The sequence below is a fragment of the Bombus fervidus genome, chromosome 6 (assembly GCF_041682495.2).
Source record: "Bombus fervidus isolate BK054 chromosome 6, iyBomFerv1, whole genome shotgun sequence".
NCBI classification, from domain to species: Eukaryota; Metazoa; Arthropoda; class Insecta; order Hymenoptera; family Apidae; genus Bombus; species Bombus fervidus.
Window position 1 is genome coordinate 11,560,677 of NC_091522.1, and position 25,967 is coordinate 11,586,643.

General features: G+C 34.7%; 2 protein-coding genes across 4 annotated transcripts in view; both read right to left on the reverse strand.

Moving 5' to 3' along the window:
- Nucleotides 1-8,403, reverse strand: part of Rhogef64c (Rho guanine nucleotide exchange factor at 64C) — a 45,890-nt gene extending 37,487 nt beyond the window's left edge. For all 3 annotated transcript variants that reach the window (XR_011800167.1, XM_072006143.1, XM_072006142.1), the window contains exon 1: nt 8,011-8,403. The gene's annotated coding sequence lies outside the window, so the exon portion shown is untranslated. The remainder of the gene's footprint in view (nt 1-8,010) is intronic.
- Nucleotides 8,404-21,956: 13,553 nt separating this feature from the next.
- LOC139988400 (uncharacterized) overlaps nt 21,957-25,967 on the reverse strand; it is a 61,640-nt gene continuing 57,629 nt past the window's right edge. Inside the window, 2 exon segments of the mRNA XM_072005752.1 lie at nt 21,957-23,098; nt 25,243-25,470. Coding sequence (XP_071861853.1) covers nt 22,169-23,098; nt 25,243-25,470 — 1,158 coding nt within the window. The 3' untranslated portion in view covers nt 21,957-22,168.

The window sequence follows — 25,967 nt, forward strand, 5'->3', positions numbered from 1 at the left end:
GAATTGATTGATATCTCGTAAAAGAAGTGCCGTTAATCTTGCATTAATAAATAATAAATTGTACGCAGTAGAAATAGAAAATTAATATTTTTACTATACAATACGTTTTTGTGATTCAGCGTTCGTGGCAACACGCGTATCGATTTTAACGAGCTTTATACATTTTCCTATTTTTATTCGCGAGTATAGCTGGTGACGATTAAATCTCTCACTTGCTTCGTACCACGTTTCGGGAAATGTTTATCGTAAGAAAAGAGATGCGATTCGTCATTTTCATCACGCGCTGCCGTTCTCTCGTTGTGACTCGTTGATCGGGCAAGCTGCTTTAACAGGACGCTTCGCTATTACCATGCTGCTGCAAAGCGGAGTACGTACAATACACGCTGTATTATCCGTTTCCAACACAGTCGCGCATAGAATCACAAAAGGTTACTAGGTTTCACATTGCGTAATTATGTCGTCGCTCGTTCCTCCAGGAACTCGCTCTGTTCACCGTGTCTAAATTTTTGTTCGAGTTCGATTGAAACGAACGAGCGGAGTCTCTGGCTTCTTGCAGAGAATTTTCCACAAAGGTGAACGCTTCACAGAAATACCACGGCCACCGGTAAACAGATGTATTATTCATGCCAAAGATCAAACGTTAAGCATTAAACGTTAATAATTTATCTTTTCCACGGTTAAAGAGGAATTGAATAGAACGGTGTGAAAACAGAGAAAACGGAGTTCACTTTCACGTGGAAATGGATCTCATACTTATTTTTTACAACGTGCGCGTTTTTTCTGTTTCCTTCTTTTAATATTCATTGACAAATATTCGTGGAACGTACGGTGTATGATTTCGATGACGATGCTATTTCGTTGCTCGTTTTGAATTGAGAAATCGTTGCTTCAAAACAGTTTTTGATCCAACGAATGATAATAGTGTTTCGGGGTCATATGTTCCACGTGATCAGCTTCTGAAAGTAGCCAGACAGACGGTCATTTTTTTCGCGTACTCGCATGATATATCCAATCCTTGTGACTCTGGGAAACCTGTTTCGTCGACCTTTAAACGATAATTGCCGTTTATTGGAATTTTCGTTCGAGCTTCGAGCACCGATGGATCGTTCGTCAAATATGGAACGAAATTTTATCATTCGCTTACATCGAGCAATACCAATTTCGATTAGGATACGAGGCCTATAAATACTTCTTGCAATAACAAAAAAAAACTCTATTTACTTATGAAATTTTGTTTACGTGTGATCGACTGACCGAATAAACTGATCTTCTGTCCATTAAATCTGAACGCGAACATCTATTGCCACGGATGAAAGCGAGGAGAATCAAGAAACTCCTGTTGTGTGAAATCTCGTTACACGAGCTGTTCAGATAGACGAAGTTGTACTATACAATTTAACAAAATTTCAGTCTAACTTCTATCATCCTAAAGTTATATTGGGTTGGCAACTAATTAATTACGGATTTTATCATTAGGTGATATTGACAAAATCCGCAATCACTTAGTTGCCAAATCAATATAACTTTAGGATGATAGAATAGCTTGGCTTATCAACGAATTTACGTATATCTAAGATCTAAGATATTCGAGAAATAAAGAAATAAAACATATCAGGTGGCTCTTTGTTCGCCGGAAAGTGAAAGAGAAAAGAAATCGAGTCAGAGGAGTGGAAGTGATCGAAGAACACCGGAAACCACCGTCGAGACGAATTTCAAGCGTTCGTCGCGTGTTCGCGTTTCCGGGCGGAGAACGTTCGACCTCTTTCTTCTTTTGGCCACAGCTGTAACGTGTAATTACTCTCAATTCGGATTTTCACGTCCCTTTCGTGCCTGCGCGCCTCTCGAAACACGAGAAAGAGCGCGCGCACTCTCGCCAGAATTCGAATCCTCTTCCCACTGTGTTTACTTTCTACGAAAACAATCAGAGGGAATTTTACCGCGATGCTTTCACGATTGTCTCGCGTTCTCATTGTTCCGTGTACGTCAAATCCTATTGAGTTAACACCGCGCTGTCCGCAGCGAACTAACGGCAAGCTTTTTAACTTCTTTGCGCCTTTCCGTGTGAAGACAATTATCGTGCACGCATCTTGCCCTGTTTGATCCATGACAACTTTATGGGATCTTTCGATCCCTCTCGTCTGTATATGTGCAAATCGACTCGCGTTATACACGAGAAATGCATCGTACATACGCGCAAGTATTCCGCTATTTGTTTGCCACAGACGTCTAACGTTTCGTAAGTCTATCCCCTGTGATTTTTGACTAGAACTGTATTTCCTTCGTCTCTCGTTTCTGCGGTCGAGAATCAGAAGAATCAACGGACTAGCATGACGCAACTGGCGGTTACTCATCTTGAATTCTATCGTCTTATGGTAGAAAGACCGTTATAAATTTTCTAAACTATACGTTTTCTAAACTCCTTGATAAACAGTAATCTGAACTACAGAAAAATTCACTGTTAACATAGTCGCGCATTTTTGCCTTATCTTATTGCTGTCGATGAATATTACGAAGCTCTTATATTATTATTATTATCTTGTATTATCTTATTATTATCTTATATTATAATATTACGAATCTCTGGAAAGAGATATACCGTGAGAAATAGAAGCATTGTTACAGCTGGCTTATCGTAGAAATAATTTTTTCTATTACTAAATATATGCCATACGTGTAACTGGATATTGCACGCAAACACTCGCAGTAGTAACAAGTGTAAGCAACAAAAACAAAGCCACAAATATCGTGTAACGTTAAAAGAGTATCTGAAAGAAATTTAGAAAAAAGAGTGCAAATATAACAGCAGATATATAAACCAGAAAATCTCTTATGAATCTAAATTATACGGCACGGTGAATATAATGTAAAGTTGCTTTAAGTTTTGTTAAATTAGAATCGTAAATGAATTGAACGCGTCGTGCATCGGAATAGCTTGGTTGATATTATTAACGAGCAAAATCGAAAGTATAATGCAAGAAGTATACTTAAATATATTTTAACACGAAAAGATACACGCATACGTTTTTTAAGATACACGATAACGTTCTACGCGAACCAGGCAAGAAAGTTGAATTATTCAAGCATTTCCATCGAAAAAGGTGCAATTATATTTTCTAACTATCTGGTTGCATCTGGTCGGCTAGTTCGTTAAGAGAATTAATTAAGTACATTTCCTTAAATAAATTAAACAATAAAGCACTGACGAAAGTAAGCTTTCTCCTCTATTTTCATCCTTATGGTTGCTTTATTCCTAAAGAGATATTCGATAACTCGAGTGGTTCTGAGGCGTAACCACGGTAGACATTTAATTTTAAGAAGAAAAACGACTGTAGACCTATGTAGAATGAAAGAAACCTTTCCTTTCGCTCGACTAACTTCGAGCGGTAAATCGTTCCGATCCAATAAATAGGAAAAGAATATCGCTGTGCATAATTTTTCCCATTCAAGCGAATCGGTTCTGCCAGCTCGGTCGATCGCTGTAGCTCGATCTCATCGAAAATCCTTATCCCTCCAACGTGCAATTTCTCGTGTCACTTGTGACGAGTCGCGAGTCTTACTATTTGTGTCTACAAAGCGACGCAAAAAATTCCTACGCTGTAAGGTAAATAATACTAAACGTACAATGAAACGAAATTATTCCACATATTCTGTGTATTATTCAATACGAACGTACAGAATAAGCGTTAAAAAAAAAAAAAAAAAAAAAGAAAGAAAGAACGAAAGAATAAAACGAGTTTCAAAAAAAACGAGAGAATAAAAAATAACACGTGCGATAAGAATATCCATCAAAATGTCCTAACAGAAAGAGGTTCATCTCGTATTTGCTATTTTTTTTTAGGTCAGTTTATTTACCCAAAGGCCACTCATAACTTCGACTACGATTTACATACGGATATCTTTTCCAGAATACTAATGTACTGTATTCTTCGGAAGTACCAGTTCTTCGTCATGCACCTTTCGGTTGGACCTAAAAAATATGCAACCTTGGCTGCTTTCACGTGAATAAGAATCGGCCACGGGAAAATCAGAGATTTCTACTCGAATACCGTATGCCTCGTACAGACGTTCAAGATAAACGCGTAGCTCGTAGACAGGTCGCCGAAGAACTGTTACGGCAACGTTTGTTCAAGCACGACGAAAAAACCCGAGCCAAAGGGGGTTAAGTTAAACCGTTGACACGTGATATTCCAGTTCGACCGCGGACGCAATAGTATCCGAAATTAACAAGAACGATTCGACATGGTTTTCAAGTGGGAACACATAGTGTAGGTCTGAACGGGGAATTTATTCCTATCACGAATCCTGACGGCGGAGGTCAATCCACTTGGAGTCAGGATACTTACTCAAACTGGACTTACTGGATATCGTGGAATCGATGATACCGAAGGTTGTAGATACGATTCATGGAAACCGATCGCGAGATATTTCGTTAGTTATGGTCTCGAACGAAACAAATCGAACGAATCGAACTGCTCTGAATGTGCTATGGGAAACTGTTAGCCGAAGGCCTAACAGTTCTTCGACCTTCTAAAACTGTCCAACTTGAGATAGTCGAGAAACGTTTGCGGTTCGATCTGATGGATCTTAAAACGTCGGAATTGCTTGGAGGTAAGCTAGAGCGGCAAATTGTTCGAGAATCGGCTAAGAAGTTAACTACCAAGGCAGACAAAAATTGCTTTCGTTTGATCTTTTTCTTTTTTTTTTTTTTTTTCTTGTTCTTTATGCGTTATTAACGCTTAGGATGATCAAGAAGAATGTTGAGATTGCGTTGGTAACAGAGTAATAACGAATGGAAAATTTGCAGACGACCTCGTTAAATGTTCGTTGCGGATTCCAAGTCAATTCTCACACTACGACTAACACTAAACCGCCGTTCAAACGCGGTAATTTGTTTTAACCCGTTAACCCCTTATTCCTTTTACGATTACTAGATCGGTGGATTTACCAAAGGAAGAGCACTCGTTCGCCAGTTTTAATTGAATTGCTCGATAAGGATTTATCGTATAAAATTCTATATATTATATATACATGTAAATATATTTCTTGCACTTGCATATTATAGTTGTACAATTATTTTCATTATGAAATATATTTTTGAATATCTTCTCTGGTAAGATAAAGCTCGCAGAAATGTTTCTTCGGCTTTTGAAAAACATCATATATCTTCTTGTATCCCTTTCTCTGGTATTTTATTTATCAGATGAAATTTCTAAGCAATGACGTAAGATTTTTGTTTTGTTTTAAACAACAGAATAAAATGACAAAGCTATATATTCTTTGAGTAACCAATTCTACAATTTAGGGATAATAATTATTATAAAAAATGGCTTGGTTTCGGGATAATAGTAAGCCAGTAGAATACAATAAAGTTTGAAAAATACGGACATACGAGTAGCTACGTATCTTCCATTATGTCTTAAAGATTCGAATATGAGATATTACTATATATATATATAGTTTGACGAAAAAAATAACAACTATTCTTTTTTAAGACAAACCGTAAATTTATATAATTTCAGTATTTTTATTGAATTTACGTCGATCATAAAAATGTTTCCGACAGATGCATATTATGTACCGTGCAGGAAAACGTTGCATATTAAATAATCATAATAAGTCACTGTATGGCTTAAATGAAATATTCTTGACGCAGATGGGCTTATTACCAAAGAATTCGATAATTTTTCAGCGATTATGTAATTTGCGACAAATCTTACTTAATGTTACAAAACACTCCGGGACGTTCTTTTGAAATATCGCCACGAGCGGCATTATAGCTGAATTACAACAATTATGTTTCGCGTGTTTGGTATATCCTCCTTTTCTATTAAAAATCTGGATAGAAGAAAATAACACTCGTAAGTACCGAGACAGGATCGATGAGTTAACAACTTCAACGAAGGTTTCTTCGTTTGTACTCACGTAATAGTACACGTGATCATTATCTATGATCTAAAGAAAAAAATAAAGGATATACAGAAAATCCGTAAACGCTTGAATACTGTTTTCCGCTTGGGAAAAGATTACTGCTGCTCCATCGCGTGAACCAGTATTAATAAATAAAAAGACATAGAGAATCCAGCACAACCTATTAAGCTACTTTGAATGTCTAAAATAGAAAAATACACGTTCATATTACGTCAGTATCTATCTACAGTCTTAATACAGTATAAAAATATACTTTGAACAACGTTATTTCCGAGAAATTGAAACATTAATTTTATCCTATTCTAATATCAAAACAGTTATTTTTTATTTGTGCTCCTTTCTCGTTCTGTTTTCGTAGGATAAGAATTATTCAAGAAGAATTAATGGTAGGAAATTAATTAAGGTAGAAAAAATGACAAATTAATTAACTCAGTCTATAAATTTCAGATCGAATATTAATATCCTTCTGTGTTCCGTATACCTTCCCAAGACTAAATATTTAAGAAATGAAAAAATATATTTCTTTATGTATTTCACCTGGTTTTTCGATATTCCTTTTTAGGTTAAACTATAGTCGAAGCCACGTGATTCTACCTTGTTCGAAATACCAAAAGGTAGCAGTGAAACAAGCGACCGCGTTTCTCCGCGTTGAAGGAATGCATGCAAAATGACCGACATAAGAGTTTACTTATCACCTGAGCGTTAAAATGTAAAATTTCAGCACATTGTGTTGTTTCCTTCAGGCATTTTTAAGACGACGTTGTTATTATACTATAATATAATATTTCGTAATTATATAATAAAGTTAAAATGCATTTTTAAAAGATATAAATGTTAAGTATTAATCGATACTTTTTAATAATCATTATTGCAATCGTTTTTACTTAACATCGACATAAAATTAAATCTAAAGTAGATATTTCATTTCTTCTTAGTCGACGTCAATCTTTACCATCAATTATTCATGCTGTGATGATGAAAGAATATTTTAGACACTTTTTCAATGTACAGACATTTAAAGGTCAATGGTCCATAGATTTGTTCACGTAAGTCAGTTATTAAGTAACGTTTGCAAATCAACACAAAAGCCACCAAAATTAGAAAAGATTTCTTTCTTAATTGTACTTTCTTCATGATGAACGCATCGTATAGTCAAGTATAGTGTAAGCAACAAGAGTAATTTCTACACAGTCATTTATTTTTTTTTCTGTAAAGAATTTCAGTGTAATAAATGCAAACTGCTTAGAAGGACAAAATTAATTTTTCTGCGTTTGAATAAGAATTTGTAACCAGCAAATTCTAAACATTCACACTATATAACGTTTTACAATAATTCCTATTTATATAAATATATAATTTATCTTTATTTTTATATCAATTTTATAGAAATCATTTATACTATTTAATTTAATTATTAAATTACATAAATTCATACATTATTTCTTGAAAAACTTTCCTATTTTCTTTAAAATCTCTCTTGGTGATCACATAGTCGAGCGTCTAGAGTCCTTCAAATGTTTCGACAATTAACCTCAAATCCTACTATATCTGCAATCAAATGTCCAAACAAACACTTGCAGTTTTTCAAGAATTAGGTTATAGTCTATATAGACAATCTAATTGTATGTAATAGTTATAATATCATTAATATGAATAATTTCATCAAATGGACTGTTTCTTTCCCTCTTATGTCATCTTTAGACATATTTTTTATGTGTATCTCTCGTTTGCTTAGAACTAATTATTTTATCTATTGCATTATGTATAATGAGTTTATTTATTCATTAGTAATAATAATAATAATAATAATAATAATGATAGTAATCGTAACAGTCGTCTTACAATATACTTGACATTTCTGCACAACTGCGTCCTCTCAAAATGTCAGAATATTCTAGGAATTTTATATCTGTCATTTCTAACATCGATAAACTCCCCATATACTCATTTCCTGGCACGATCAACGACGAATCCTGCGTACATACACGTTAAACGACAGAGACGCGAAACGAGACCACGAGGAAAGCAGCCGAGGCGAGAGATAAAAGCGGAAGCGGAGTGATAAGAAGAAGCTGGACTTACCGCGGCTGCCACCTAATCCGTTCACGATCGTATCCAGAGTGTCATGGCACAACGATACAACAATATAATCAGCCGCGCACACTGGCGAACCGGCTTGAAAAAGGAACCACCGTCAAAAAAACTTTGAAAACAGAACTTCACTGACAGTTTATTTCCACACTGTTTTGCATATATGTACTCTAGAGGACAGACAGCTGTGGTCCACGGTTACATGTCGCACTGTCGCACGCGTGCACCGGGCCTAAAATTCGCAGGTTAGCTCCGATTGACTGGCGGACCTCGATCGCCGAGTGGCAATCGAACGAAATCGATTCACCTCGAAATCGAATGGATCGAGACTACATATAAAACGAAGCGAGCATGCCGAACATCGCCGGCCAAGTGAGAGGCTAGCGGCACTACCGACCAACCAATGTGACGTCAGAGTGCCTCCTCTCTTTTTGCCATTCCATGGCGAACGCCGCGAGAAAGGTGCCTGTACAACTTCGTATTCCCTTCTCTTCTGTCCTTGTTTGCGAGGAGCACCGAGGAAACCTTAAGGATACCTCGCTGCCAGCGAATATTTTCATCGAAATTCTTTGGACGAATTACCTTTACAACCGTACTCGATAGGGATCATCCGCGAAATAGTACCTCGAAGAGAGAATCCTATATACCCGTGGCAAACAGGCGGAAAACATGAACGATGGTTAAAACGTTTGTCGAATCGACTAGTGAATTGCACGAGGCTTTTGGTCAAGCGTGAAAACGTGAAATTGGTACACTTAAATGGTCCAGTAACCAGTGCTGGAAATGGAGGAGACTGACAATGAGATTGAAAAATTGAATAAGGCAACTCTAGAAATATCGCATCGAACTGTATAATTGTGTTTTAATATAATCGATAATCGTTTTTCAAATTTATATAACTTTTATATTCCTTGTACATATCACGAAGAGTATTATATTACATGAAATGTGAAGCTAATTTCGGTCATATGTTATGTAGAAAGGAAGGTAATGTTAGTTTTAGTAATTGAAGAAAATTGCAGTTTTGCTTTTCCCTCGTTATCCGTTCAATAAACTTGTCGCGCGTATGTATTTTATATAGCCGATGAAGTTTTAGACACAAACTAGTTGATGAAGTGTATTCAAGCGTTACTATATCAGATTGGTTGAGTAATAGACATTTTTTTTAGTTTTTCACGATATCTTAGCTTAAATGTTAAAGCGTAAGAATACTGTTGCCAACGAAGTGTATTTATTTATCTTGACAAAATATAATAATATAATATAATAATATTATAATTATTAATTCTCGCAGATTTCATTATACAATGAAATTAAATAAATAATGAATAAAGAAGAAAATTAAAGGCGTTTCACATTTTTTTAAACTTATGGCGGATGTAAAACTTGTCGAATGTATTTAAAAATCCGTAAATAACAGTCTCTCAGATATACGTGGTTTTTGTAAACTGCATATCGATGTAGATGTCATTATTTACGTAGAAATTGACTTTCACTGAATAAAGCTACTTTTTAGGTAACAATCATATAGTTAAAGTGAACCAAGACCAATGTTACGCTTGGTTCACTGAGCCATTCAATTACGTACGGGAAAAAAGAGATACGTACATATAGAGAATATAGCAGACGTCTGATTATCCGCAACGAATGTGAAATAGATCTTATAGATACATAAAATTATGAATTTTTCAGGGCAAGGTGAAAAAACTACAGGTGTCCATTGAACAGCTGCAAAAATATCAGTATATATACAGTCATAAAATTGCATATTTATTTCCTTCCCTTCCCCAGAAAGCGCCGAACGAACGTATACATATATCGACTAAAGAGAAAGATATCCTTTTTAATTTAAATATAACTGTTTTTTTATAATTTATACATGCCATAATATACAATAATGTTTTGATTGAAAAATATTTTTCAACACAACGTAATAATAATAACATGAATGTAAAGTTTCGAAGATGACTTACCTTATAGATACATAAAAAATTCCTTTACTTTAAAAAAATGATCGGCACTAATATAATTTGCTGAATTACCAAACCTTTTATAATTACCAATGTCCATAAAAATTCAAATAATTTACTTCAAAAACATATTCAAAAGTGAAAAATAAATTAAAAATACGTTAAATGACATTTATACTTGCAGAATTTACCAACAACTGTTAAGGAAGGGAGTCTGCGCTTCTACAACGCGATTCTCTCATTTAGGTCAAATTCCATCCTACAGGAATCTCTCGTAACTTGACCTATTTTTGCTGCACGTTTTAGTTGCCCTTCAGTACACCAGGTGTAGCAGCCATCAGGGCTGGATAACGCTTGAAACGTGACATTTCCAAACGAGCCGGGCATGGATCTTGTTTTTCTTGAAAAGGTTTGGTCATGTCACCCGTTACATGACACCTTATGCGCTCCTCGAGCATGGCGCAAAGCGAAGACCGAGCACTTTCACGTGGAGGCCGCGTTAGTAAATATCATGGCCATATTTTCTATCTGCTCGTCTTTATCTCGCCTGTTCTTCGTCGCGAGAAGCACGCCTATCTCTTTCTGCTTCGCAATAATCGAGTGTGGGTCATTACACGGTCTTGTCTCCTTATTTATTCGTCGTCGACGCCGCCACTTGTCGAAAACATGTCGCGCTAACCAAATCCTCCGATTTTCCATCGTAAACGTTCCTCCGGCTGCAATCTGCACGGTGTATCGCGTTCCACTGCCTCAATTATCGCGCTTGATTACATAAAACTCTGCTATAATTTTCGTGTCACGGTCCCATTTTCGGATAATTCTTTTGAATCTCCTCGTTGTCATCGAAAGATATTAATGCACAAAATAAAGAAGCAAGCAAAGATACATAACAAAGATATGAACCGTTTCGGTACTAATTGTTCTCCATGCCACGTATCAACTTACAGCCGTGTACAGCCGTCTGTCAGCGATGCGAAATTGTGGCCGTTTCTTCAATTTAAACGTTTTGTTAATCATCGTTCCTTCCAAATGCTTGCGCAAATAACGATACTCTAAATGAGAACTGTGGGGATTTTAGAAACATTGTCCCAATTGCGAGCCATCTGATTCAAAGTTTCCGTAAAGATACGCATATACGAGAACGTTTAATGCGAAATAATTAGTACGCTAATGGCTTAACACCGACGAAGTGTTTAACTCTTATCACTAAAACGGCGAATATTTGTTCAATTTCGTAGCTTTACGATCGTAGTAAAAGGAATGGAATCTAAATAATGATTTATTTTGAGGTGGACATGTTAGTTGTCCCTTAGTGCGTTAGCCGGTATAGTTGTAAGTGACAATGCGCTACTGCTCGTGTGAAGGCCAAGTTATGGCGAGACAGGTTCTCTGCTGCGGATGTAGAGATGGCGCTGAGGGATTTATTTTGACCTGTATTTTTTTTTCATTTAAGAGTCGTGAAAGAAAAATTGGACTCCGGTCGCCAGGATTTGAACCCGGGTGTCACGAACGTTCGTAACCTAAGGCGTTTACCACTGCTTTTTTTTTTATTTTTTATAACGTTTATTGACCAAGAAGATGAGTATTACATGTATGTTATTCACAATAAACAATAAATTTCGGTTGTGGGGTGGTTTAGGCAAATGTACCGATACGTGACATAGCCATACAATATTATGTGTGTCAGAATTATATTTTTTTTTTAGCGTTATAATTTATAATTAAATTTAAGTCGCTGTAGAGCGGTGCTTACATACCATATTGTTTTTTCTTCCTATCTCTGTCCTGAAAACCTGGTCGCAAAAACAGGACAGGCGTTAACCATTGCGCTGCCGTCGCCCGACGCTAGTTAGTGTCGTCCGGTGGTATTTTGCTGTCGAGTGCTGCCACAGTTTCACCTGTTAAATATTATAATGACCGCTTAAATTTCAATATTTTATATATTTGTACATATCATGAGCACGTAAGCATCCATAAATAGTAGGCAACAGCAACGGAATTTTTACAAGCGTCTATCATGTATACATGTGTTCATAGGTCAAGAGAATGGATTCTGACGAATGCATATAGACATTCGTAGGGTCGTAACAATGAAAGATGAATATTATCGAGAGCGAATCGTCGCGACGGCAGGGGCAAGTTCTAATTCGAAACTCGGACGAGTTTCACCGGTGGAAATTCAACGAATCTTTGCAGTTTCTAACACTTCGCGTGATCTTCTACGAAAAGCAACGTCGATCGCCATGGAACTATTGCGAAGTGCGGAAGCAAGCCGAGTTTACGATCACGACTTTTTCTTCGGTTTTATAGCATGGCATCCGAGTCTCGGTCAGTGGACTGGAGCCATCACGAGAGTAGAAGGAAGCCTGCCAAGGAGAACGAGAAAATTTTCCCTCAGCATCCGCGATCCTCTGTTCCCTATTTCCGATCTAATATGCTATCCACAAGAAGAGCGATCGCATACAACAAGCGAATATTTTTTATCAGATCGGCAAGCAAATTCCTTCGTAATCTACAATACCTTAAACGTACTCGTGGCAGAATGATCGACAGTTCCTTCGGTATCTTGCACGCTGGTATTCGCGTTACGTTAACGCTACATTAAAGTGACGTAACATTTATGCAAGTTATTTGTCGGAATGATATTTTTAGTTACGAAGCGTTCGCTCGTGAAACGTCGACCTTTCCAGTCAGGACGAACGCTTTGTAAACTACCGACATTAATCATCGCGCGTACAGGCTGTTTCAAAATAACAAGCGAGAACCGGCGATGAATCGGTCGATCTGTCGGTTGATACGTTCAATAGATTTCAAGCAAATTACTCAATGAATTAATTTGGACACCTTATCGAATTTAGTGAATGCTTTCTATTCAGCGAATGCAACGTTTCATATTTTCATGACAATTCATAATAATGTTATAATCTTTCTCCAGTCTCATCAAGTACACAGCGGAATTTAATACGAATTACTGAAAATTTGTTATGAACTGTTTTGAATAATTTAAAATATGTTCCTAGAAGAAAGTGGTTGCCTGCCACAGCCACCTTTGTTCAAAGCAAGCGTTCGAAGTGAAAACCGTTCGTTCCGATAAATTTGAACGTACCTTCTCACGATTTTTTCTCATTATTTTCTTCGCTCTCTATTGCCAAGAATGCAAAGGAAATTAATCGGCAAACAGATATATTTATTCCATGATCGCGTATTAGTTATCGAGACACTGAACTCTTAAGATAATTAATATTGGGTTGGAAACTAAGTAAATACGGATTTTGTTAATATCACTATTTTTTTTCCGCGAGGAGGGGAAAATGCTATTACGCATACCCAGTAATGGGTTACTAGGTTATGTGGGAATCGGTAGACGGGATAAACCATACCCAACCCCTCTGGTAGGGAGTAAAATCCTCTACTTACATATTTATAACGATTTTATAGTTAAAAAAATAACTGCATATTCTAGAAATATTTGTTATTTCAATTCTTACATTAAACGCAACAATTTTGTCACATTTCTGTAGTATCTGTCAATAATTATTTCTTTTTAAATAAATCATAACAGACGTGAATAGAAACTAGTTTTACGTAGTATCTGTTTTATAATAAATATACATATGAGATGGATTAAACGTGTAGGTTTGTTTGATAAAGAAACGAACGGATGAATTTGTAATAGTCAGTTGTATTAAAATCAGTACAAATACAAGAGATAGTGTATGCCAATTATAATCGTCGTTCGCTTAACGCTACTATGCCTATCGGAAACATAATAACAATAATATCCTAGGGAATTTACTATTTATATATTTATATCGGCGGATGTTACCACGAAAAGTTAACCTTCTTATGTAACTCCGGCTGGAGATTACAAACAACGGTAATAACAATGTGTCCTCAATTCATTTGCCTTTAGACTTTGTAAACCAAAACAATCGTTAATATTCAAAGGTACAATAATACGATTCTCTCTCAAATTTGAATTTTCCGTTTCCATTTGAACTTTTTTCGATATATAAAAAGTAGCCACTTTTTGTTCTTTGTATCAATATTCGAAGTTTATATTGGAAAGATGTCTGTGATCAAAATTCGTATACATCATTTTATGTTCTTACTATTGTTCGTATATATTCGTACACTTATATAATAATTTATATAAGTAAAAATAATTTATATATGTTTATAGAAAAGTATTTATCAAGTGTACGATAATAAATCTATAAATGGAAGGACAGATTTCGTTTCAAAATCAATTTTTATGGAGACTACACACAATTGAAGTGCGATCGGCTCTCACTACGGACAGTCCTTCCTTAAGATATTTACAGTATAACGATAACTATATTTGACATTATATTCGGTCTTACAGTCTTACAAATATACCGTTATACAGGTATCGTTAATCCATTCGTTACTATTGTTCACTTTCACTTAGCTAGATGATATATTACGGTATACTTAAGCCCTTAGTAAAGATTTTCACTTCGTCATCCTAACTTATAATTCATTTTTATGAGGATTATGAGGGTTGCTGTGTCGAACAGTACGTCTATTTATTCTAAATTTCTTCAAAGATTTGACAATTGCCAATATTTCCAGCTTATACCTGCTATTAGATTCCTTTGCTTCAACGTTTTCCTGTTGTTCTCGAGCTCTCTTTTTAACTACAACTATCGGACTCACATATTCGGACAAGAAGGTATTTGACTTTCGACATCGAAATTACTTGATAATTCTGCGATCCCTCAAACGATCGTTTTTAAGCGTTGTACACTTATCATCGACGCTAAACTGCCGCTGTTACGAGACATTTGCAGAGTCTGCATTCGTCGCGTAAGTTCAACTTCGCAACGCACTAGTTCAAGTTCGCGTTGCATAAGTTACATATCGCGGTTCATTCCCGCAATCTTTAGGATCGCGCACTCCCATCATATTTTAATGTATATATTATACAACATTGTACAGTGTACAGTGTTTATTTCAAAGGGGATAGGTTTTCCGTTTTATCAACCACGCATGTGACTTCGATACTTAAACGACATAATCCGTGCAAATGAAGTGCGTCACTATCCGTGTAAATTATATTTCTCATATCTGGAATATTTAGATTTCTGTTTCTTAAAACGTATGAATTCATTAATTATTACAGGCGTAATATATAAGACTATTATTTCGATTTTGATTATTATTTAGTTATGATCGTAGGTATAATGTTAATGGATATACGCAGTCCTAGAGTTTACAATATTAGTTTCATGAAATCTTAGAGTTGAGTCACCGATATTCGGCGTATCTGTGGAATCTCCAAATGTGGCAAAAGTCAAATAAGAATGAGTCACTGTGGGCGTTTAATATTGAATTTTAATACATCACTGACCACGAATAGCTCGGTAAACCTATGTCGCATCGATTTAGTAAAACACTTATTTTCTAGCTTGGTAAAAAAAATTCGAAACAAACGAACAACGTTCCAGCATATAAAAATATTTCATGCGTCTCTTGTATAATATTTCTTTTACATAATAACGTTCAAAATTACGTTGAAAAATTCATTTACTTTAATAACGAATATTCAAATGCTTCTGTTATCTAAATTTAATGTAACTTGAAAAAAGGAAGCGTAATAGCTATTTGTTAGATATACGAATCGAGCGATCTTTCGAAGGAATTGCGAAAGGTTGAAAGACGAAAGAAGTAAAAGAAAAAGAGCTATCAAATACTGTTTACATTTTCGACGACAACGAACTCGAAATAGCAAAGTCAACCTGTTTTTATTAAAATGGCCATTGTCGATTAAAGAGCTGCTCGTTCATCCGTTTTTGCGGTCAACGTGTGTTTTCTCGCGTTTCACAGCACTTCGTTCTTTTCCACGTAGCATAAAATCTGTGCATGCGTGAAAAATAGATGAACGGTATCTAGAAATAAGTGTAATTCACGTCATATTTTATGTCAAGAACATGTGACTGTAACAAATCTGACGTTATCGAAGACTACGAAACCTTTCTAATTTTCGCGTCGTAACGAAACGTCCAAATCATGTCACATTAATTTAATTGTTATTCAACTGCCAAACGCAAAACGCTCGAAAGTAGTTACAACGACCATTTGCATCTTTTCTTATCGTCCGTTTTCATTCGTTTGCACAGCGGCAAACTTTTGTCATCGTATATGAAGCTATATATTACTAAATGATACGAAATTAAATATGTTTGGAATTGCAAAAGACGAATTACGAGAAATGTGATCTAAGACCAAATAAATGTAGAAATAAACGTTAGAAGATCAAACGAGTATAGTAAAATATTAACGATAGATTATATATATTTCTCTCTTTTTTTTTTAAGAACAAACAAAGTCGTACGAATAAATAAATTCACGTGGTCGAACGACTGGCCTTATTTAAATTTCATTGGAATTTCGTTGGAATCATTTTACGGATGTCAGGTGCGATGTCAGGCGAACTTGGGGCAATTTCCGCTCCAAACATCTATCGATTTTATATTCAACTGGAAAACGTGAAAATCGAGCGAGGAAAACACGGATAAAGACGGTTGAGGATAATTAGAAAAGTCGTCGACTGACACGACCGTAGTTCATGATCTTGAGCGGCATTCTTGAGTCGTGGGAGTCCTTCGCATAATTAACGCAACAAAAGAATGCAACGGTGAAAGAGAAGCTTAGAAAAAGAAAATCGCAAAGGGGCACGAGGGAAAAGGATGGAAACGACCGCCTCGGCAAAGAGACGCGAGACGAGGAAGGGAGTAGCCTTAAAGAGAAAAGGGAAAAAAAAAAGAAATACGAAACGAAGACGGGATACGAGCGACATAATTAATGATTTCACCGTAATAATTAGCGTTTTCACTGATGTTGAATCGCTCGTACATCCTTCCTCGTACTATCGTGTTTACTCTCGCTTCGAGTATAACGGTACCTGCGAAAAATTTTGCTCATTGCCTCGACATAGATCGTACGTCGTCCATATCTTCTGAAATCATTTTTCTTTCACGCAACAGTTTTCTACCACGTTACACTTACAGAATAGTAGGAAAAGGAAGCATACGTAGAAAATATAATTATGATGTTAATCTGTAGGTAATGTAAAAGAGACAATTCAACGAAATTTTTCTTATTATGTTCGTAAAAGTTGAATATCAATTGTATAATAAGGATCGTCGTCGAACGACGAAGAAACACGGGAAACGTTAAAAGATTTGTCGTTTATCGTAAAATGTAAGAATGCGTAGAATGGTTGAAGATGCTTCGAGCTATGTGTAGCTTTGAATTCAATGGGCTGCCGGGTGTGAAACTTGCTGAGCACATGCATATTATCGGGAGGATCTTGGCCTCGCATTTTAATTATATCGAGAACGTGTCGCATAGTACTTTCTCTCGTCGTTCTAATAATCGTTAACTTTATGTATTAGACCTTCTATATAAATAGACCTTCTTCTATGAATCACTTAGTTTTCATCGTCTAGCGATTTCAGAAATGAAATTTCACATCCTAAGAATCAACTGCAGAATCGTTCGTGAAATTCGGTCTTTCAATGGCTCGTTAAAGCTCGATACGTGGAAGCTGCAAATATAAAATAGAAATTTGATCGAAACGAATAAATGTTAATCGACGAAGTTAGCGCGATTGCAAATTAAAATGTCACAAAAGGTAAAGTAAATTGGTATTTCAAGCAACAGTTCCTTCTTATAATTAGGGAATACCGTGCGATCGAATCACCTACTTCTACGTGAAATTTCCGGAAATTTCATGATATTTCTTCTACCTTCTATCCCGAACGTAACAAACTGTAGAAACTTATTTGGATAATAATATATCTTACTTCGTAAGCGTTTTACCATCGAACAATGGAAATTAACTTTCGAAGAACTGCGAAAGGAAACGGCTAAATTCGAAACAGCAGCGATTAAACCGTGGGTTAGAACAATTTTCTTAGAATGAAGAGTTACGTAAAACATCGTGCACTGTGTTCGATACACCGATGAGGCACACAGTACGAAACACTCGATGCGTGTAAGAGCGTTTTCCGCAACTGTGATCCACATTATAGAATAAAGGTGGGTGCAACGTCTAACGGAATGCCGTAGATACCACCCACGACCGAGATCACTAACATTTCACATATGGCCGTTATCCAAGGGTAATTTTCGCAACGTGGGAATCCACGACCTTTTGGTTCTGCATTCGCCTCGATTGATCGCATCTGAATAGCGGGAAAAAGATATTTCGCAAAGGGGATTCCACGAGAAGAAAATCGCGAGGATCAAGACGATTAAAGATCCGGTTGCTTAGACGAGTCTGAACAGTTAAAATAACTTTAGGGGAACAAATTTATAAATAACGTGAAGATATTTAAAATGCAATGTAATATAGAACGTTCAATGACGAATTTGTTTTAGAGATGAAAAAGCTCGCTACTCTATTCGATAAAAGCGTCTTTCAGATATACTCTATGTACTTTCACTCGTAAATGGAATTCATTTTTCCGGAGATATTCGCATCTTGTATCACGGACTACGCTTTATCTTGAAACAGATATGTAAATATCGTTGTTTGAGTTTGTTCATATAGATGTAAATTGAAAATATGTACGTTAAATACCGATGATGAGGGAAAAATATCATAATATAATAGTCACTCCACTCATCTCGCTAAAGAAATGAAATAGTCAAACTCGAAGATGCTGGGGGTTGCTATCCACGTGTTATTTAGCAATTAAGCTAGAAAAATGTACCGAATGTCCAGCTGGATAAATTGTAAAGTACAAATTAAATAATTAAAAATAATAATAATAATATAATAGTAGTATTTTGCTGAGTGTATAGTGATTTGATTCTTTGAAGACGAAGATGAAGAGAATTTTAATTTTTTTTTGAAAAAAGATAATCTTCCCTGTTGTCGCGTTAGAGAATCAGTGTTTCAGCGAATGAACATATTCGCGATATACCGTTCCCATTTGGTATTTTCTCGATCGAGAAGAAAACGTAATAGAACGTTTTATATAAGAAAAAATACGTCTTAATGTCACATTTTATTGCTATGCACTTTCATCGTTCCGCGTATCTACTCTACACGTAACAATCGCTTTAAACATGATCGATTGGGATTTCACTGTAACTCCATTTAAATTATACAAGAAACGACCACAATTTACGTAATGTTTTCCCCTTAAAGCGTGCAAAAGTAACGATTATCTTCTCACAGAAACGTGAGAATAAAAACGTAAACATTTACACTTATATCCGTAATTTTGTGACACAATCGTTTTCTATTCCAAATTACCAATAACGTTATTAACCCTTTCCTCGCCGTTTTATTTACTTTTTCCATATTTATCACAGTTCAGGTAATTTTCTACTTTCTCTTTCAATTTTAACGTTTTACTATTATCGTGTTTTCAAATGTTCAATACTATTTTCTTTCAATCATATCTCTAACTCATTATTATTTTATCAATTTGTTCATCTCAAATTTTTAATCATAATTATACTATACGTATGTATTCTTTCTTTTCACGTTAAACATTTATTACTCTTACTTCTCGTTTGTTCGAGATTCTCTACCTTCGTCCTGTGCTTTTATTGACTTGGCAACTAAGTAATTGCGGATTTTGTCAATACCACCTAATAACAAAATCCGCAATCACTTAGTTGCCAAGCCAATAGTTTTCTCAAGTTATTTGGCAAATAAACGGCTCGCTTAACGTTGACAAGATCGCTTCTTGCATTTTACCATTTCGATCGGACGCGAATACGTTTGGGGGAGAGGTGGTGTTGCAATCAAGAGGCTGTGCACAGCACTTTCTATTTGGAACGTTTCAACAGCGATACAATTTCACTTGTTCCGCGGTATTTCGCCCGTGACTTGGTCGACGATCTTAACGATCGCCACATCGTCGCGGTCACGTCGATCGAATCTCACCGAACAAAGAAAGAAGAAGAAGAAGAAAAAAAAAAAAAAAACTCGACAGAAAATGGCAAGAAAAAAAGAAAGGAATCCTTTATGCAGGAAATATGCACGCGGTTCCGGGTTCACGGCTGTGGGACGACGCTGGTCACGCGATTCACGCGGTCGGATAATAATAATTAACCGTAAGAGAACGAACCTTCCTTGAAGGGCTGCAGGAAGTGGCGAGAAGAGTTGTTAACGAACTTACGCTTCTGATTACGCTTCTTACGCGTACGCATTGTCCGAGCCGACCAGATAAGAAACACAAAGAAAGCGCGATAATAATTATGGTATTTAAAAATATCGCGAATTGTATTGTACGTCTATACCGAATGTAGAAATAGACAGATGTTTATTCCTGACGTAAGTATCGTATGTATAATTGATGACTCGTATTTTGATGAACATTTAATTACGATTACTAATCATCGTTGAGCGTAGCAAGCAAGAATGAAATATAATTTATTGTTATTTCGCTCGTTCATTGTATATAATTGAAATTAGACGTTCTTGATATTGATTTATCGTTGAAAACAATTTTTGTTATCATCGTTAGCGAATAATCATCGATGAACACGAGTGAAATTTTGCTGCGCGATTCCGCCGTCCGTCTGTATTGTTCTTAATAGGAAAACAAAGAAATGCATACAGGGTCGTAGCGAGATTGCGCGATGAGATGTCGCTCGTGTGCATTCAGAGTAATACCTTACATGAACTGCGTTAATCCATTAATGAAATTAAATACGCAATTACATTTTAAAATATACATATGTACATAATAATAATATTTATTGTAGTTGCAGTTCCCAGGGATTCATAGAATGGAGTTGATTTGCAAAAGCTCTTGCACTTACTCATCTCTCCACATCGTGAACATACCGCAATCCATTCATATCCTATATGTATAGCAACAGTCATTTAATTAAACAATTTTCCGCTATTTAATATGAACAGTGCTTTATATTCTTCGGCGAGAAATAAAACACCTTTACGATTAAATAACAACAGCTTACCTTAACAACAATGAAAATTTTCTTTCATTAATTATACATGCTGTATTGTGATAATAAAAGAATGCGATCTTGTTAACGGCCGTAAGAGATAAATAAGTCTGTGTACACACGTACTGGAATCGCGTCTTTTTAAAAATATTCTTTTGTATGAAACGTCTTCGCTCGCCAAGTAATTCAGTTTGTTATAAGAGAAAGTGATCACGAGTTTTATACATTACGTTAATACCTAGCCTCTAATACAGGACTCTGAACTCGGCGTCTATTCTATTCTATTGTCACAAATTATTGTTGCCACTTAGAAAAAAGGAAGAAAAGAATTTATAAAAAGAATTTAGAACGATATTTTCGATAAATTTTTGTTTAGTAGTAATTTTGTTCATTTCTTTGTGTACATTAAAATATAGCATAGACTTTAATACTTATTTTCAAAAGTATATTTGCTTTTTAAATATACTTAATTACGCATTATACGTTTAAGCCCGGAACAAGTATCTTGCAATTCTTTGATATTCTTGCAATACATACGTGCGTTTTGTGTTAACTTCCCGCCACGTCTTGCGTTCGCTTTCATATCGTAAATTTACTGAATTGCAAAGGCAGCCATGAATATGGTAACCTGTTTGCAAAACGATAGAAAAATGTATTTTCTTTATATGCGGTATTTTATATATATGTCGGATAAATTCTTTCATTGTTGCCAGACTTCTTGAAACAGCATTTGGTTCCATGTTTACTGATTTAAAGTAAAACGAGGCAAAATTTTTTAATTGTTTGTTCAATATGCGTACTTAAAATACGTAAATATACAGACAACGTTTGGACGTAACATTCTATCAAAGCAGAGATTGCAAATTAAGTATCAAAACAAAATTGATATATTGATCTATGCAGTATTAGACCAGAAAATATATAATACAACATTAATAATAGATAATATTTGAATCAATATTTCCATTAAATAAGGAAGGAAAGACACAAATATCTCTATACCAGAAATATATTGGTAAATATTTAATGAACAAAATTGCATTACAAGAATGTGTAAATGTACATATGCAATTGCATTGTTACAATTTGTCCTTTTTGATATTACACATTGATAAGTTTATAGAAGCAGTGCTACATATGAAATAAACATAAAAAAAGTAAAATAAAAAAACTCTATTAATACTACCAATTTTACTAAACATTTCCGACAGATTCTACTCTTAAAATAGCTTGGAACTTCCTCCGCGAAGTCTCAAGACTAAATGGAGTGTGGACTCTTTCTGGATGTTATAATCTGAAAGAGTTCTTCCATCTTCTAGTTGTTTTCCAGCAAAGATCAAACGCTGCTGGTCTGGAGGAATACCCTCTTTGTCCTGAATTTTAGCCTTAACATTCTCTATTGTGTCAGATGCTTCAACTTCCAAGGTAATGGTTTTACCAGTAAGTGTTTTGACAAAGATCTGCATTCCTCCGCGAAGTCTCAACACTAAATGGAGTGTGGACTCTTTCTGGATGTTATAATCTGAAAGAGTTCTTCCGTCTTCTAGTTGTTTGCCAGCAAAGATCAAACGCTGCTGGTCTGGAGGAATACCCTCTTTGTCTTGGATCTTAGCTTTCACATTCTCTATTGTGTCAGATGCTTCAACTTCCAAGGTAATGGTTTTACCAGTAAGTGTTTTGACGAAGATCTGCATTCCTCCGCGAAGTCTCAACACTAAATGGAGTGTGGACTCTTTCTGGATGTTATAGTCTGAAAGAGTTCTTCCATCTTCTAGTTGTTTTCCAGCAAAGATCAAACGCTGCTGGTCTGGTGGAATACCCTCTTTGTCTTGAATCTTAGCTTTCACATTCTCTATTGTGTCAGATGCTTCAACTTCCAAGGTAATGGTTTTACCAGTAAGTGTTTTGACAAAGATCTGCATTCCTCCGCGAAGTCTCAACACTAAATGGAGTGTGGACTCTTTTTGGATGTTATAATCTGAAAGAGTTCTTCCATCTTCTAATTGTTTGCCAGCAAAGATCAAACGCTGCTGATCTGGAGGAATACCCTCTTTGTCTTGGATCTTAGCTTTCACATTCTCTATTGTATCAGAAGCTTCAACTTCAAGAGTAATAGTTTTTCCTGTTAACGTTTTAACGAAGATCTGCATGTTGGTAGATCTAAAAACTATATAAAGAAACAATGAAGAAAATGGATGTAAGCATCACAAGATTATTGACATGGGATGATAATAATGTAACATAAATTTAAATTCTTGTTTGTTAAAGAAAGATGGAAAGAATGAATATTTTTTGTATGATGTTATTGTATTGAAATATTGTTATTTTCTTGAAGAATTGGTTTATTACTCTTCAAATATTGCATTGTCCGTATAATAATAAAATATGATTTAAAATTAAACATATGGTTATTGCTAAGTAGTGGATTAATTATGAATCAAAATGGCGTCTTAATCGAAGTTACAAAAAGATTGGACAATGTACAAGAAGTGGAATGTCACTATGTAACTCTTAATTTGATGAAATTCTTGAAATAATATATACTTATATATACAAGTATAATTATATATAAATATAACTATATATATATATATATAAGTATGTCATAAAAAGAACAAGCATTCGTATTAGATTTATAAATGAACTGTTTTTTGTAATACAACGTAATGTAATCGATGTTACATGACGCAGTTGGAAGCCGATTTGAGAAGATGTTAATATATTCGAATGCTGCAAATGCAAAATGGAGATTTAACAGTAGAATTGCAAAATATTGATTATCTGACAACTTATTAAGATTCTTATGCACAATTATAAAAAAAATATGCAATATACTTACACGCTTCCAAATAATTCGTAAAGCAAGTTCTTCAAAATGTCAGATTCCGACGAACGTTGTCTTTCATAGACAATATAGTAAAGCCAGAGAAAGGGACGTGAAATGACGTAAAACATACATATATGTAGATCCTAGGTATTTAATACCACATATGTCTCTGATATTACTAAACGTAAGTTTTAAATTCCCTAGCTTAAACCGATACGAAAACTATAAAAAAAATTTGAATATTGTAAAATTAGTTATTCTTCTCTTAGAAAATTCTTGTATATGAGTTATTGCAAATATAATAAATTTAAATGTTTAAGTAAGTTGCAAACTTAATATTCATGAAAACAATTAAATTTGATATATTTGTTATGAAATAAATATATTTGAGATATTTAAAAAATTTTCCAAGTCTTACATATTCGGGACTTGTCTTATACACACACATACAGACATACATATTTTCGAAAATATCATTTCCAATTGTCCAAAATCATTAAAAATGAAATATACAAACGCAAATTATACACTCCAATATACAATGGTAAATTAAAAAACTATAGACCACAATTTGTTCACAACAAACAATATTCAAATATATTTTATAAGTACAGTAAATAAGAGGCGACATAGAAAATCCAAATATGCCATGAATGTATTTATAATACTTTAATGAACATAAATGAGTTAGATAAATGCGTTCTTAAGTGTACTAAGTTAGTATAAGAAATAATACTAATATGCTATAACATAACATATTATACTTTTAAATTTATACATTAAAGCAGCTTTAGTATATAACAAATAAAACAATAATATATAATTAGATATAATTAATAAAAGATAATAAATTCTTTTTGTATCGCTAATTTTTCATGATCTATTTATCACTTCTAATATAGCTTTTCTGTCAGCTTCATTTTTTATACCAATTTCAATTAAATCTTCATTAGTTAAAGTCATAAACAAATCAATGTCAACCTAAAATAAATTTACAATATTAATTTATAATAAAATTTTATATATATATTGACGTATTGACCTAATCCGTAATGTTTTAGTAAAACAAACATTTTTGCTTTTTCTGAATTTAAAATTATTACTCTTGGAGGTATCCTGTAACGTGGTGGCTTTGGTGTATTTTCCCCAAATACATTTTCATCATTCATATTTGGAGGAACATTTTGTTGGCGCAATGGACTAAATTCAAGCACATATTCAAGACTAGTATCAACATCTTCTTTGTCTTTACTTTAATATTTAAATCTTGTGGCCTATTGCAAACAATACAGTTAAATTAAAATATCCTAGTTATTTTGTATATGTTTCTATTGCGAATTGCAAGCATTGATGGTAATAATACCTTCTTTTTCCTGGATCTTAGCTTCCATATTCTCTACTGTGTGGGAAACTTCAACTTCTAAGGTAATGGTTTTACCAACAAGTGTTTTAAGAAGAGATCTGCATTCCTCCGCGAAGTCTCAACACTAAATGGAGTGTGGACTCTTTCTGGATGTTATAATCTGAAAGAATTCTTCCGTCTTCTAGTTGTTTGCCAGCAAAGATCAAACGCTGCTGGTCTGGAGGAATACCCTCTTTGTCTTGGATCTTAGCTTTAACATTCTCTGTTGTGTCAGAAGCTTCAACTTCAAGAGTAATAGATTTTCCTGTTAAGGTCTTAACGAATATCTGCATGTTGCTAGATCTGGGGAACTGTACAAAAAGACAAAAAGATTACATTAATGTACAATATCGTGAAAAATGTTCTGCGGTAGTAAATCCTAAAATAAACATTTTCTAAGCAATCGCTGTATATTTTTTTGATTTTTCATTTATAAAAATATTAATCAGCTGAAATTTTGTTAAACAAAATGACGGCGTCACAGAGTACAGGTTATTTGAATACTCATCTAATACCTTTTTACATAAATATGGAAGAAGCAGCTGTTATATTTCCATTTCTTGAAATAATTTATAGAATAGGGTAGATATTTGCAACGCAAGTCAATTTAAATTTGTTTGATAAGCAAATATAGAAAAGCTTTCGAAGGATAATTCACAATAAACAATGTTAAATAATGTACAACTTGTACATATATACATATTTGCCAAATTATAGATTCTAAATTCCCTACATTGAAACATTGTAGTTAGGTATTACGGCCGCGATTGGTGGGAAATAAAGTTTTTGA